General features: G+C 43.5%; 1 protein-coding gene across 2 annotated transcripts in view; it reads right to left on the bottom strand.

Annotated features, from left to right (window-relative positions):
• The window catches only part of ETV5 (ETS variant transcription factor 5), a 55,289-nt gene extending 39,186 nt beyond the window's left edge, over nucleotides 1-16,103 (bottom strand). The window contains exons 1-5 of one of the 2 annotated variants that reach the window (XM_017648797.3): nucleotides 15,884-16,103; nucleotides 12,678-12,796; nucleotides 12,455-12,542; nucleotides 12,272-12,319; nucleotides 12,128-12,178 (exon numbers count right to left, since the gene is read on the bottom strand). In XM_017648797.3, coding sequence (XP_017504286.2) covers nucleotides 12,128-12,178; nucleotides 12,272-12,319; nucleotides 12,455-12,542; nucleotides 12,678-12,722 — 232 coding nt within the window. In that variant the 5' untranslated portion in view covers nucleotides 12,723-12,796; nucleotides 15,884-16,103. The remainder of the gene's footprint in view (nucleotides 1-12,127; nucleotides 12,179-12,271; nucleotides 12,320-12,454; nucleotides 12,543-12,677; nucleotides 12,797-15,883) is intronic. The other variant, XM_017648798.3, reaches the window with a different exon arrangement.
• Nucleotides 16,104-16,395: the final 292 nt, after the last annotated feature.

Genomic DNA, 16,395 nt, shown 5'->3' with positions numbered 1-16,395 from the left:
CAGAAGTGGTCCAACTTTGAAAATGTGTAAGTAACATTAGTTGAGAGTGGTATCTCTGAAAGGCCACCTGTGAAGGCAGTGTACTTTCTCCCAGGATACAGGAATTTGAGTTATTGATAGAATCTCCTCTACCTGGGATTAAAACTAGACAACAGAATCAAAACTATGAAGAAGTTAAAGTCATGAGGACATGCTCTGTAAGCCTCTTCCATTTTCTGTTTACCTCAGGTATCTCTAATCTCTGCTGTGTGAGCTGACAACAGCAAAAGGGGTTGAGATGACGGCACAGATGATGTACTGCGCTTGCAGGGCACTGCGTTCTCTGGGGAAATGCTGGCTGTACATAGGATGGTGCTGTGATGACAAGACACTCACACTGGCTCTGGAGAGTGATGTGTTTCCTAATTTTGCTTTGTTTAGGGCCAGTGTTGTGGTTATTTCATGCCCTTACCCGCCCTGGGGTGTGGATTATACGATACAAGACAGATTCAACAATGGAGAAACCCAGCTCCAAAAATGCCAAAGCACATCACTGGTTCCAGCTTAGGGGGCCCCAGGTTGTAGCTTCCAGTAGACCCCCAAACAAAGCTTTTCTTGGTTGGGTAAAGGCAGGAAATGATGAAAATGGTGGTTTTATACTTACAAAAAGAGTAATTTCTCAGTGAGAAAGGGGGGATTGACCTGACAGGTTATACTTTATAGGAAAGGGCTTTGTTGGGGGCATTCCTACACTCTTGGGATCGTATTATTTCAACTGTAATGTTTTTTTAATCTAGTGATTTCACAATAGGAAGGGGAGGGGGGTGATTTGCTTCTGCTAGGCCCAGCTCAATGACTACAACATCCCACAAAAAATTTCCTCCTCCCTTCCCTGCTCTTCTATTGCCTCTTCCAGCATGGCAGCAGGTGGCCAACAGAACCAGCACATGACATCTCAAAATCAAATCATCAGCTGAAATATTATTGGTCAGACGATGAAAAACTAAATTTTGTCCATGAAAGTCAGTTTGGAAAGTCATTGTGTAAGGTACAACTGTAACCTAAAGGTGGGATAGTACCACTCAGGCTGACTTTTCAAAATATGGGGGGGGTTACCCTAGGCTCCACAGGTGCTCAAGCTTCCCTACCTTTTCACTCCCCCCTTCAGAAAAGAGGAAATCATGATCCAAGTCAAGGATGACACATAGGTCCTAAAGGACAGTGAGGGGAGGGGCTTTGGCTAGGAAGAACAGAAGTGGTCCTCACAGGTATTTGCCTCTTCTATTGCAAGGGGCTGGAAGCTGCTCCTGCTTTCCAAAGGCTGTGAGGGCCCTGGAAAAAGCTCAGGGTAGTAACACACGTCTGTACAAGGCACAAGACTTGACTGTTGTAGGCCTTCAGGGCAATAGAGTCCTCAAGGCTGACCTATGGTCCAGGGGCAAGTTTGCCAGGGTAAACAAGTTGTCTGGTTATGTCCTTGGTCATCAACTAGGAGGCTCGGTGGCTAAATGGAATCCAGAATTACAGCCTTGTCCTTTCAACACCTCTGTCAGTACTAACAATAATGACTCAGGTGATTTTTAAAGGTTTCTATTCTAAGTCTGGCTAAAATAGAAGGAAAGCAATCTTTGCATTAATGCTCCTTCTCTTGTCCTCCCAAAAGAAGCGGTCATCTTAGTAAGAGGAGCTCACTTGGGATGCCTGTACTGAATCAGGAATGTCCTGACTCACAGATGGGGACCTGGGGGTAAGAATGAGCATCTATCACCGAATAGCTGCCTCTCACTTTTGGTATAAAACCACAAATCTGTCGAATAATCTTTTCCAAACAGAAAACCTCTATTATCAAATAAAGAAGATAATTTAATGCCAAGGATAGTAGAGTTGTTTTTGTTTTATTTTGACCCAGATGAACTAGTTTTAGATTTACTTCCTTTAAGTTCACACTTTCTCCACACTTCAGAATTATTTTTGAAACAGCTGGGATTTGTTCAGTTCTTTTTCTTCAAAGGACTCATTTATCCTAACAATTTAGGATTGTTACTTTAGAATTCTGAAAATGGAAACCCAGAGGCCTTGACTATTTCATATTCAAGTCAGAAATTAAAGGGAGAAAAAGGAGTTTAGAAAAGAGTTGGCTCCACTTTGACTGAGGTACGGCTTGTCTATTAATAGATATGGGGCTCGTCCATGAAATGTTTTGTATAGAATGAATATTTCTAATTGCCTAAAAAGTGTCACATCCCCAAACTCCTGGGCCACAGAGAAACCAATGCATTTGACAGTCAAATGAAAGGTTTATCCAAGTGTACAGAGCTGACTCAGAGGAGAATCAAGATAAAAATCAGTGGTTCCTCTGGCTTTGAATGCACCACCCACTTTTGACTACCACCAGATAGGTCTTTTTAGACCTATAGCTTAGAGAGCCAGCTTCCACCTTGGGCACCCAGTTACTTTCAAGATTAAAGAGATTGGCCTGATTACACCAAAAGGACGACTTGAGTATTATTCATACCATCTGTTTTCCTGGGATAGCTGTTCAAAGAATTCTAATATTCAATCTCTACCAATGATAGACAATTATTTGTTTAATTTTTACAGTTGAGAAAGAGGTCTAAAGAGAGCATTCTCCCAATTCAACTTTTGTAAGAGATGACAGAAGGGCTTCCTCTACCAACTGAGGACCTTCCGTTAACCACAGATTTTATCACAAAGGGCTGCTTATGGTGGAACACACCATCAGGAGAAGGGAAACAGGCCATTTTTCTTCAATGGGAAAAAAATATAAAACTAAACCTTCTTTAACATCTCTCCTATAAATTATTCCCAATTTACATAATTCTCATTTAAACTGGCATTTAAGAGAATCATTAACAATACTGGAAATAGGATTTAAGCACTATGGAAAATTTTATCTTTGACTTCAAGTTTAAAATTCATCTTTAAAATCTGACAGCAGAAAATCCAAGCTCTAGAGAAATCAGCTTCTCCTGAGAACCATTCCTTTTATCTGCAGCCCTCCTCCTCCTAAAAGCAGAAACTCAGTGAGTGTGTTTTCCTAAACTGTGACTTGTTCTCTAGCACATGCAGTCTGACTGGGAAACATAGCATTAGCTGCACAAGGTCTAAATGTAGCCTAGAAGACTTGGCTAGTCTACGTGCTTGAAGGAGGAATCAGAAAATGAGAACTAGCCCTGACTAGTTTTTTTCTATTTATCTCTAAGGCCATTCCAAGGATGCTCAGACCTCAGGTTTTGAGATCCTCTCCAGAGTTACTTCTCTACCAGCTACAGGCTGGTGTTGGATGTTGTTGACAGATGGCAGAAAATGTGGGGTGTGCAAATATATTCACTAAGTTTTGGCTGTGTATAGAGCAGGTGCCCTGGGTGGGCATTTATAAAGAAACAGAAGACAGGGGTTCTCTGCTTTTGGAGACACTTAAAACTGAAGAGAAACTGCTTCCTATTTCAACAAGAATGGAAATTGGGTAGCAGGAACTAAGTTAATATTTGTCAAAATCAGAATACATTAAAACCTGAGGCTATTTTCCCCTTATTCCTCAAGAAATAAGATGCCATGACTCGTGAAGAAAGGAGTGAAAACGGGGTTGAGGGGGAGTAGAAATGTTCTGACTCAGGGACCCCTCAGCACAGGGAATTTATCTCCACTGATACGATTCGGACTAGGGAACTTGGCATAGGCATTCCAGGATCTGGTCTTTACTGCAGGCGGCCTTGGAGGAGAGCCACCCGCCCCCCTTCTTCTAGTCTACCTTTTCTATGGGAAAAGTATAAAAGACCCTCATTAAGTGCCCTTTTAAGCAATTACAAAGCATTTCCAGGCACTCAGCTGAAAAGTGTTTATGTAAGCGGTCTTCCTCAGCCCCTCTGGAGAAGCATGAATATCAGCATCCTCAAACACAGCTGATATCTGGGGTTACCTCCTGAGAGATTTCAGACTCTTTCACAAAAGGACAATCTGCCCAGACCTGTTCTTTTTTTAATAGGGAAGGGAAGACATTCTTGCAGGACCAATTTATAGCAAGGGAAATATTTCAGAAGAAAAAAAAAAAATCCTTACAGCAAAACACAAATGCAAGCAGCCTCATTTCAGCTGTGACGATGAGGAGTAGGAAAGAAGAAGAGCTTGTTAAAACCCCAAGAAAACTGCACTGGATCCCTACTCTTAAGTTTTGTTTTGCTTTTTAACTGACTGTCCTTTCTATGTTTATCATACAACCCTGCTCTCACCCACACAGCCCTTTGGGGGTGTGTCTGTGAGCTGTCAGCCAAGATGTTGGAAGCTGTCTAGGGTGGGTGCTCCTGAGGCAAGTATATCCCTAGAACCTGCCCTTGTTCTAGGGTGAGGAGGCCACTCTGGTATTGGGGTTGCTCCAGGGCTGGGTTCTCTCTGGCATTTTCCGGGATGTTCACATAAGAAGGCAAGGCATCTGATGGGTGCTCAGTGGAGGGTGATAAGGAAAAATCCTGAGATGTTCTAAAATTAAGTGGCAAAAGACCTGAAGAATGGGAGAGAGACAGACAAGATAAGGTAATCAGTCAATAGCCGTGGGCTGTAGCTAACCAGAAACTCCACATTCCTGGATGAAGTCATTTCATCAATTATTTAAAAGGTCCCCAGAACCATTGAATCCCTCTTATACTTGAGCAGTCCCTGACCATCATCAACAACCAGTCCATGAGCCTTCTCTCTGGACTAACCACCTATCCCTGGATTTTCCCCACTTTGCACTAGCCCGCCTTCCTTATCTACAGCCACTGGGAATTTAAAGAACTTTCTTTCCTTGAGACCCTTGAGTCTGGCAGACAAGCTGTTCTCTGTTAACTGACCTTGCTGCTGGTTAAACAGGACTCAGTCCTTTTTCTGGCTGCATCTGTAATGGCTCAATAAACCCTTTATTTCAAAGATATCTCAGTCTCTACAGTTTTTGATTTGTCAAAGGGTTGCAGCCATAGTGAGGCATCCCCATAGCTGAGTACCAGTCGGGGAAGTGTCATTTAAAAATGACATGTTTCTGACCACAGTGGGAAATTTAACAGGTACAGCTTCGTTGCTCTCATGTTAATATGTAACCCTAAGCAAGAAATATCTGCGTTGTGACAGGCAAACATCCATTCTTTAGACCTGAAGGAGACTGGAAATTGCAATAGAAGAGCAGGCAGGAATCTTCAATGGGGAGCTAAAGCCACAGCCCCCTGGGAAGAAGATAAAAGGGTAATATCCTTAGATCAAGTCTCAACACCTCTCTCTCCAGGGAAGCTAAACTACCCTCTCTGGTTATCATTCCCCCTTAGACAGCTACAGTCTAAAATGGGAGACAGAGAAAGGGCTGGCATGCTCATTGGTCAGAAGCAGCCCTTCCCCAATAAGCCCAGCCATCAGCCTGGTAGTTGGAGAGTTAAAGTTAGCACTTAAAAAGAAAACGCAAACCCCATTAAGCCCAGGCTCATTAAGCCCAAGCTTGGAGAACAGGGAGCAGCAGGGAAGCCAAAGGAAACTAATTTTGGAGGTTCTCCAAGCTGCCAATCACAAGCATATTTCTAACAGTCCCAGTGTTGTTTGAGTTGGTTGTTTTTCCACAGGCTGCACAATGGGGTCTGGTTATTCATTGAAAAAGTCTGCAAGGGAGCCCCGCCCTCCATTCACTACCAATTTGGAATGCTCCATTCAGACAAGAGGGGGACTCTGCAGCTCAGCCCGCTGGGGCAGACAGAGCAGAGCCCAGCTGTCTCCACAGGGAGGCTTGCTTGCCCAGCACGCTGTGTTTATGTAAGAAATTCAGACACTGCAGGCGCCTGCCTGCACTCGGCACCCACCCTCAGATTCAGAAGGCCAAGAGCAGGGCTGAAATCTGCAAGGGTGTACAAGTCAGTTCCAAGTGAGGTCGGCAAGTGCCCTCTGGCAGTACGGGAAAGGCAAAAGAAAACTATCTTGTGCTGCCCTGCTCAGAATCTGAAAGAAACAGACTTGGTATTTCTCCTGCCCTCAAGGCAGGCTGGTTTGTGTTAGAGGACAGCTTTCCGTGGAAGCCAGCCTTTCCAGACTCCTTCCTTTTCCATTCATTGCCAATAGCTGTGTCGGGAGCCACCTGGCTTCCTCCTCAAGGGAGAAGATCTCTGAAGGTTCTTGGGCTGCAGAGGGGGAGGAAGTGAGCTACCTATTATGAACAGTTTCACAGCTCCTTTTCCTGGCTTTGCATCCGGCCTGAATGGTTTATAATACCACCCTGAATGCCCCTGAAACATCAAAAGGGAAGAGCATGGAGATCTAGGGTTGCAGGGTGAAATCTACTCTGAGGACAATGCAAAGTACAAGGCTAAAAACTCATAGGGTTTCTTAGAGATGTTTTTCAAACCTTCAATAATCACCCCAAGGAGATCTAATGAAGCCCGACAACCAGACTATATTTTAAGGAGAAGCTGCTACTTTATGAAAATCGAATCTAAGAGAGATATTTTAGCTCATGTTTTTTTCCCTCTTTTTCATAACATATTCAGCTATTTTCAAATGTCTTATATTTCATCTCTTCTCACTTTCTCCTGATACTACTGCCAGTGAACTCAGACGGTGCCTCGGGAGGCATTTCTCTGAAGTCTTTCTGACCACAGAATCCCATTCAACGCCCTGCGTGCTCTGCAGATCAGTCTCAAACTCCAGGGCTTTAAATAGCTGGATCTTATTCTGCTCCCTGGAATCTTGCACACTCTGCTGCAACTTTCTCTTACATGCTTCCTCTTTCTAGGCAGGGAAGCCTCCTTTATTTGCTATGCAGGGTCCCTTCAGTGTGGGAGCTCTTCCCCCTGAGAAGAGTTGCTAGTCTTCTGTCATCTACATGCCAAGCCCAAAGGTGTACTTACATTACGGTTTTACACACACATTCACACCCACCCACCTGCATACACACTAGAAGCCTACTATTTTGCTCCTCCTTTAAGCTGAGCCGCTTACGGGGATGGGACAATGATAGAAACTGACGACCAAAGCCTCTGTTAAATGAGCCTGATGAGTTCACAAAATGAATTTTTAAAAAAGCAACCTAATCCGGTACTGGCATCAGCATGCCTGGCACTTGTCCAAGAGCTGGGAGCTGCAACATGACAAGACTCTGAGCTCCCTGGATTCCAAGTGGAGAAGCACTGTGTGCCAGGGCACAGATGGGGCCCAAGCTGCCTCAAGGGCAGCCATGCGCCTGAGAGGGGGCTGTCAGCCTCTGAGCCTGGATGTACTTCACCACCATTAAAACCTGAGAAACATGTGGAAGGAACATTCTCTTGGTAGATAATGAGACACCCCACCCAACCCCACCACCAGTAACAATTTTTCTGGGACGGAAATTATAACTGCAAGATGGTAGAAATGGCACATAATACAAATTTACAGCTTTTTTATGCTATCCATGTCTTAATCCTGTCAATGGAATGCTGAAAAACAGGGGCTAGATAGTAATTTCTTGAATCATGCCAGGATTTTGTTACCTCTGATACCTACACAAGCGATCTGCCTAGCAGACGCAGATGTAATCCCTATCCCATCTTTCTCATCAAACACAAAGTACTGGAAAGGTTACTGCAAAGGGTTTTATTAGAGAACTAAGAGTAGAGAGACATTGAAGAGAAAAATCCATTCTTTCTAATAAGCCTAACTGTATTACAGTTAGATGAAAACAGATTTTGTGTAAAAATATGGCTCTTTTAGGTAAATGAGAACTGTAGGCCTTGGGTCCTTAAGAATCCTGGGTCTAAGGCTCTTCTTGGAGGCTACCAAACGGGAAGGATTTCAAATCATTTAGCACCTTCTCAGTGGTAAGGCGGTGGGCTAGCTGACAAAGGCTTAGAAGGCAGCCCAGTACCCTGGAGTCAGCACCTCCCCTGCCCCCCAGCCCCCCAGGCTCCCTGCTTTCTTCAGGACTCCTCTTTCCTTTTCCTACCCTCAGAACTACTGGCTCTTGAAAAGGATAAGCTGACAGCCTTGACTCCCTCCAGCCTCTTATTATTGAAATGCCTGTCTTCTTTCTTACCTTGTGTAACAAAGGCTTTAGGATGATCCTTTCAAAAGAAAAGGCCCAAGACCACAGAGCAAGTGAAGCTAGAGTTTTGCTACACCACCTCTTGGTCCAAAATGATGGGCCCTCTCCAAACGGAAGACACTGTCTTTACTGTGTCAACCTCATATATAGTTAAGAAAATGTAGCTGAATAATCTCATATTAAAACAGGATTAAGATCCATGTGTTTTAGGCGCAAGGACTGTCATATGTTAATCCTATTTCCCCGGCCTACTGCAATGTATTTATGAAAAAATCGATTTTAGCAGTTCATTAACTAGTCCTTAGGAAATTACTCATACTTCCTTCAGTCAGTCCATTCTTTTTGAAACAGATCAAAGGGAAAATAAGGTCATTTAGATTTTAAACAATTCTCTAAATTATATTTCGTATGGAGACCATGGTTTTAAAATAAGATTTTATCATGCCTTCTCCCAGCATAAAATATTTTAGTTATTCAGATGCTGACAGGTAAACATTCATTAATATCACAATCGAAAACAAATGAGATTGTAAGAAATCATAACTGAAATGTTTTTTGAAAAATGACTATTTATGTATGCTAAAATTTAGTAATAATATCCTTAAGTGCCCAGTTGGCTCAGAAATGTAAACCCCTCCACCGGAACATAAGCACTTTGAATTACAATCTTATCCATGGTTTTGATTTACAGTAAATTCTGTGAAAACGTGTAGTAAAAATGTGTACACATCTATCTATTGACCCAGATTTCCTGGTTTGGTAGCTTTCTATGTTAATACACATAGTTAGCTACACACACATTTATGTAGACATACACACATTTATAATGTTCGAGATAGATATACACATACACACACACACACTCACGCCAGTTTTATCTGTACACATACTAAGTATGTCTACTAGGAAACGCTCATTTTATAATTTCTCTCTCTCCCCCAAATCCTAGATAGAAAAATTCAAAGCATCAAGATACTTAGTGAATTTCTCAGGATCATGGATTGAAGAGAATTGAGGTAGGGACTAGGCTGGCCATCTCCCCAGCATGGGCTCTAGGTATCTGAAATAATTAGGGAGAACCTTGACACATTAAAATGCCCATACCCCCTGCCTCTGCAGCTTTGTGATAACTTCCTTAAGGATATTATTGTACAATTTTTCCCCCCATTTCACCTAACCCCTCCCATTTGCCTGGAACGCTAGTCAGTCCTCTCCAGCTAATCCAGACTTTATAATCTGTTGTGAAATGAAGGGGTTGGACAAGATTCTCTCTACGTGGGAATTCCAGCTCAAACAACCTGGGATCTCTAGGGTTACTTCTCAGGACCAACAGACAATACGGGGCACTGGCAGAACCACTATCGTCTATAGGTTGTACTTTCTATTCCCTTGAATTTGACCTTTAAGAGTTTCCAGATGGGGGATACTTTGCTGATGTCTGTGTATGTGAGGTAAGGTAAAATCTGTACAGCTACAAGTAAGTGGACACTTATGTGAGACGAGAACAATGGCTTCATTTATTCAAATCACATTTATGGATGGATGCCTATAGGTAGGTACCCAAATTGGAAAATTTATATATATAATCTCTTTAGAAACTGAGTTTGTAGTGTTTACCAAAAAAAGTAAACCAGAAACTTCAAAACTGACATTCTTAAATAAACAATTATCCATCTTTAGTATTTCTTTTTCTTTTAAACACTTTCTCTCTCTCACACATGCACAATGTAAATTAACCAAATCATGACAGTAAAGAGAAACTATTACCAGTGGCAGGCCACAGAAGAGGATTTGTTAGAAATGCTTCTGCTGCTCACTATAGGGAAAAGGTTTGCTTTACTGGGCAACGGCAAGTTTGGGTCATGGCTCACTGATTGGTTGATTCAAACCAACTCGTAAGGTTTCATTAAATTTGAATGAGCTTCTCCCTCTCCTAGAATAATCATGGACTCTTCTACAGGGTGACTGGAATGGAAGCTGATCCTTAACCAACGGCTGTGAGACAAGAAGGCACTCAGAAAATTCCATCCAGCCTGGGGTTCTCTGCCAGCTCCCTGGCATCTACACCAATAGTCTCAACTGCAGACAAAGCAGTCACACCTAACAGTGAGGATAGCTGGCTCAGGGTCATACCACCCCACAATGGTGTTGCCTAACTTTTAAGGCAAGTGGATCTGTTTGAATTTATCCTCCTCGAAGATTCATCTCCAGAAATAAGAATCAGAGAGGGGCAAAGATTTATTAAAAGAATTTTCAAGGCTATTCAACCATCTGTTTTATCCTTAAAAGACCGAAAATCTTGACCTTAAGAAGTTAAGGTCAGCAAAAACAAACTAAAAAACACATCACCCTTGGTAAGCAGACGCACCTCCCAAAGCACCTCCATTTTAGGTATGGCAATTTAATTAAAGAACTTAGCACATTCTATTCACTGAGCAGAAATTATTTCTAAGGAGCCAAAACACATTTATTGATTCTTTCACGTTAGCCTATTGCTGCAGATAAATCTCTCTGCATATATAAATCCTGACATCTTCCTCTAAACAACATACCTTTGCTTCAGCACATGAAATCAATTTGAATGCAGTCATCTCACTTCCCTCTTAACTCTTTCAGGGTTACAGAGAAACAAAGGAAAGTGTCATAAAAGCATTTCAAAGAACCTCTGCCAAGAAAGCCACCTCCCAAAACAGACTGCAGTTTATGCTGCTCTGAGCAAGAACTGGAAAGGCTGGGCCAAATTGTCAACACAGAACAAAGTGGCATTACAAATCCTCTCTTTTATCTTGCAAACACAGACACAGACACACACACACACACACACTTTGGGTTATCTTTATTTAGCCTTTCAGTGGCAAGCTTCCCAATCATTTGAAAGCAATCAAAGGGCAATAATTAACATTCATTTACTTTCTTATAGAAAACATCCACAGCAAGCTGTGACAAAGCTAAGGTAAACCATACATATGTGGGTTAGTTTATTCCCTTTTAAAGTTTCATGGCCTTGAATGAGGCCTGTCATTAAAGATTGTTTATCTGGTTATCTCTGCTCTTTCATTAATGATTTAGAACACCCAACTTTTACTTAGACTCAGATATCCTCTTTCCAAATGGCATTCTTACACACTTACACACACACACACACACACACACACACACACACACAAAACAAAGCTGGAAAGAATTTGTTGGTACAAAATGAGAAATTGAATTCTTGCCTGGCTCAGGTGCTTGCTATTATAAACTATGACTAAGAGACATGAATTTCTCTATGATGCAACTCTCAAGAGAGGCAGCATTTTCTCCAGGCCTCTCTTAAACCTGCTCATTCACCAGTGACTAATGCTCTCTAGAGCTGCCCTGTGCTACTCAAATTTCATCAGCCAGCTTTGTCCTTGATAGCTCTGCCTGGGCCATAAAAGCTCCGAAACCTGTGGACGACAGCCCTGAAAGATCAGTGCAAAGCTAACCATGCCCCTGCCAGCACAGAGAGCCATCTTTTGAGCTTCCTACTGCATTTGTTATCTCAATGATATGAGCACTTAATAACCATTTTAAGAAAATGTTTTTACTCTTCTCTGAAGAATCCTGACAACTACATGGACAATAAGAGAAAATCAATGATCACTCTGTGTCCACCCTCTGTCAGCTTAGAAGTAGAAACAAAATCGACAACATGTTGGGTGAAGCCACAATTAACTGGAATCTTCCATTAACTATTTTCTGCACCTTTAAAAGAAAAAAAAGTGAGACTTCATGATTCTCATCAAGAACTTAACTTGCAAATCAAACAAAAAATACTGTAAGATAATATCTGGTTAATGGAAGTTTGGTCTAACATCTTATATACAATGGCCCTTGCAATATTCTCAGGCAAAAAGAAATTTAGGTTGAAATTATGTCCAGTAAGTTTTACCTGCAATAGAATAAAAGCTCTTTAAAAATAATTTCAATAGGGAATAAAAGTATGGGGGATTAACTTTTAATTATTAAAAGAAAGTAAGAGCATGCGACTGTCCAAATATGCTGGTGATAGTTGAAAGAGTATTCTAGATATGGGTGATCCCAGAACAAATGTGCCACCACCAGAAAGGTACTTACAGTTATCAGACTGAAAATCTGGGACAAACTGTTCATCATCAGGAACTTGTGCTGGAAAAGAGATTTTTATTTTAGACCTTTAAGTTTTATTAAAAAGCATAGTAAAATGTTTTATATGGAAAACAGGACAGCCAAGAAACTTGCCTTCAGCTAACCAAGCTTCTTGAAGTTGACTGAGATCCTGAAACAACTCTGGAATTGAAAACAGAAGACACCAGAATGAGGAGAATTCCTCTGCTAGGGAGAAGAGGGAGGAGTGCCTGCGGCGGGGCTCTCACAACGGAGCCATTTGAGGAAGCCACAACACAGAGAGGAAAGCTTCACTACCTTCAGAATCATGAGCCAGATCTGTGTCCAAAAACTTCCTCTTTCTGTCAATCACAGGCCGCCCTCTACATTCCTCTGATCGAGATTTCTGAAAGAAGCCAACAGAATGAAGACTTGAGTGTAATAAAGGAGCCCAAACGGGGGTTGTACCACTAAACCAATAAGGAGAAGAGTTATATTCGAAGAGGGAGAACAATACAAACCAAAAGCCACATTAACTTACCCCAGGGACCATAAAAGGGACTTGCTGATCATAAAACCCATCCATGGTGCTTCCAACGTCTCTAATATCACTTTGAAAGGTTTCAGCATTGAGTAATTTCTGGGGGTAAAGGGGTCCTCCTGTAATATGAATTTGGGAGATTTTAACTGGTGGGGCGGAAGAAGAGAAATGAAGTAATTTATACTGCTCTTTCTTTAGGGCCTGTGCAAAATCACTACCTTTCTCTGAGGTACTTAAAGCCCACTGGAGGTGTAAGCTTTACAGACTAACACTGGCCTTGATAAAGGGCATCAAAGGTTCATAATGTACTTAGTGCCAAATCCATTTATGCATTCTTTTCTTTCTGTTGGTTTGTTCTCTCTCTTTTTTATCATTAAGATAATAGGTTCACTACTATCTGTTCTCTAACTCCCCCAAAAAACCTTATTTTTATTATAAATGGGTGATTTCAAGATTTTCTCCAACAAAAGATTCCCCAGGGCACTTGCGGAGGTAATTTAATTTTTGGTACTACAGTGACAGGAAGTAGAGAAACTAGGTTTAAACATTCCAAATTATTGGCAATTAAGAATGTGACATAAATAGTGTTTCTAAAAGTATTTTGTAGGTCAGTGGTAAAATGCTATATATAGTTAGTTCCAGGGCTATATTGATCAGAGATAGACTTATCTTCACACAACTCTTTATTAAAATCTAAACCTTCCGTCCAACTAGGTGTAGTGTCTGTAATATCACAAATATTTCCATGGCAACTTACAGAGATATCAGTAATACCTCCAACTTCTAAAGGAATAACTATGAAAAGAAATGAATAAAGGAAACTAAATTCCACTGCACATATTTTAAATGTGTCTCTACCACAGATCTTTTAAAAAGCACTGAAAGCAAAAGATCCATGGAAAGAAAATTCAGTTTATTAGAGTGAAGTCAGTTTTTCCCAAATATGCCCCCAAAATAAAAATAAACTTGTTTCAGCACTGTCAAGTCTTGATTGAGGCTAGGAAGAGACGTTGGGGATCAAAATGGAGAGGAGGGGAACCTTTTCTACTTTAAGAGGAATAAAGTAACTATTTTAGGTAAGGACCATTTTCCTGAACATTGGTTTATTTTCAAAACAAAAACGCAGTTAATTCGACAAAATGAGGACCAGATTAATTTCACTCACCCCAGCTCTAAGCAATGCAAAGTACTTAAGGCTAATTCTTTTGTCTAACTTGAATAAAATTTTTAAGTTGGGAACTTTTTCTCAGGGAGCAATTCCACCCCATTTGTTTTTCACACTATGTGGAACATTATCAAATTTTCTTAAGTGAGCAGGATACAAGAAAACCCTTGACTGCCAGCCCTCTCAGCACTTTGGCCCAAGCAATCAGATATTTTCAAAGTCAAAGAGAAAGAGGGAGAGGAGCAAAACCGCACACGGTTCATAACTTCCTAGGAAAACACTCCCGCTTAGCCTGCTTGCGTGCACTGCAAAGAACACTGAAACGTCCAAATTAAAACCTTTCTCAAATATCACCAACTCATACACAAAAATCTGAGAAATATCATCAGTGAGTTGAGGGGCTGGAAAACGAGTCCTCTGTAGCCTTTAAAAAATCTGTCAGATTAAATCGTGGCCTTGGAATTCTGTAAACATCTGTTGGGGAAATGGGAAAACGGGAAGGAGATCTGAGAGGAAGATATTTTCAGAGTTTCACGATGAAATATGTTGCAACAGAATACTTGACCATGAAGAGGAGAAATATCTTTTTAAAAAATTAAAGAAAGAAGCTGCCACAGGCAAAACCAAAAGAAGCATTGAGATCTTTAAAGCAGCCCTGAGTTCAAGGGCGAGAAAAATCGAGTTCAAAAAAATATATATATTTTTAAAGCCTAAAACGAAGGCTCGAGTTCATACAGGGGTTTAAACCACTTCCTTTGTGGTCCCCCCTTCCCGGTGCCCCCAGGAAAACTTTAACACGGCGCAGCGGTCGGATCGAGGCCCCTCCCCCGCGGCGCGCAGCGGTCCTTTTTTTATGAATGGGAGAGCGAGCCGCGGCCGCAACATCAGGTAAAGGCTGTAACTGGATCCTTCGCGCTGGGCCCCATTCACAAAACAAGACACACTTCCACCCAATTCCCAGACTTCCCCATTCATGAAAACTCCTTCAGATGCACCCCCGCCCCCACTCCCAATGCACACCCAACGCAGGCCCCTCACCCTAGCGTTTTAGGACGAAAGCTCAATGCTTCATTCACAAAAAGTAGGAAAAAAAAAAGCCACAGGGAGCAGTGAGCCAACGAAAGAAACCCGCTTCATTCATAAAGTCACTCACATTCATAAAGCCAAGCTGCGGTGCCAGGAGTACCAACAGCCCCCAATACCCTCAACGCAAAAAAAACCCTCCAAACATCTCTCCCTGGAACCCATTCTCACCCAGGATATCGGTTTCCCCTAGAGGACCCCTCCCCTCCGAAAATGCGGTCAGATGCCTAACCCAGCGCGAGGCTCCAGCGTCTCTCCATCGCCCCTCCGCACCCATTTTTTCCCCCACCATCCCCAGGCCGCGGTTCTCGAGAATCGCCGTGCAGCTCGGCGCCCTCAGTATGCTGGGGGCGCGAGTGGGGGGATTGGGTGTCCACTTTCCACAACCTGAAACTTGAAAGGCCTGGACTTGCATAAGTTCCCGGCCGACCACCACCCCCGCAGGCTGCACATGCCTAAGTCACTTAACCCCTCCTGGTGCTCCAAGGGGTAGCATCACCTCTGAAATATCCCCACAGAAGCTGCTTCCCGCCCCCTCCTCCTCACTGCAAAGCTCCGCCGAGCGTCTCTTCTCGCGAGCCTCCAAGTTCCCTCGGGGCTCTCAGACCTCCAGAGACTGTAAAGCCCGCAACTCCGCGTCCCCCACCCGCGACCGCATCCCCACCCAGGAGCCCCCGCACCTCGCACTCCGGCGCGCCTCCCCCGCTACGTGCGGAAACCGCTCTCCCAGCGCTCCGGAACCGTTAGCCGCCCCCGCCTGACGCCTCCCAGGAACCTAACCGGACCGGGCCACAGGAGGAAGGGGAAGCCAGCCCCGGTGGTGCTCAGCCCAGACAAAAAGTGCACCCCGACTTTTGAGGATTCTGAATCAGCCCGTGAACACTCGCCGTCTAGGCCCTTCGGACTCGTTTCTGGACACCCTCTCCGATGCCCCGCTGAGCCCTGGACGCCCCCTCACCTGAGGTGGCCGCTCACCTCCCGTTGCAGTGGCACCGGGGCGCAGGCGCGCTCACGCACGCGCGCACCGGGCCTGGGCGCCTAGACGAATGGCTGGGCCGAACCGCTCCGGGGACGCTGAACTGCTCCGCTCACCAGCGGCTGGACTCTGCGCTGCAGCTGCCAACCAGGCTGGAGCGCTGGCCCGGCCCCCAAAGGACCGCTGCTCCGTCCGCCACCATTGGCCCGCGGCATTAGCCCACCCTCTTTTCTATTGGCTCGAGGCCTCTCCCGCGACTGTCCTTCACTTCTTGTTTACCCTGTCTGCGGGCAAATCCAGGCAAGCGGCCCCATCAACTCCGGCTCCCATTGGTCAACAGTATCTCCCTCCCCACCCCCTCAGGGGTTGTTTTACATAATTTATGCACCGGGGGCCATTAGCCAATCAGCGCAGGCTTGTTTATATAATGAAAGTAAGGACGTTTTTCATTCATAAAAACGCGACCTGATGGGGAAGCTTAGCTGAGTCAGTGA

Source organism: Manis javanica, chromosome 3 (genome assembly GCF_040802235.1).
Source record: "Manis javanica isolate MJ-LG chromosome 3, MJ_LKY, whole genome shotgun sequence".
In the NCBI taxonomy this organism is placed as follows: domain Eukaryota; kingdom Metazoa; phylum Chordata; class Mammalia; order Pholidota; family Manidae; genus Manis; species Manis javanica.
The sequence above is the reverse complement of the archived record's forward strand: the minus strand, read 5'-3'. Positions and strand labels throughout refer to the sequence as shown.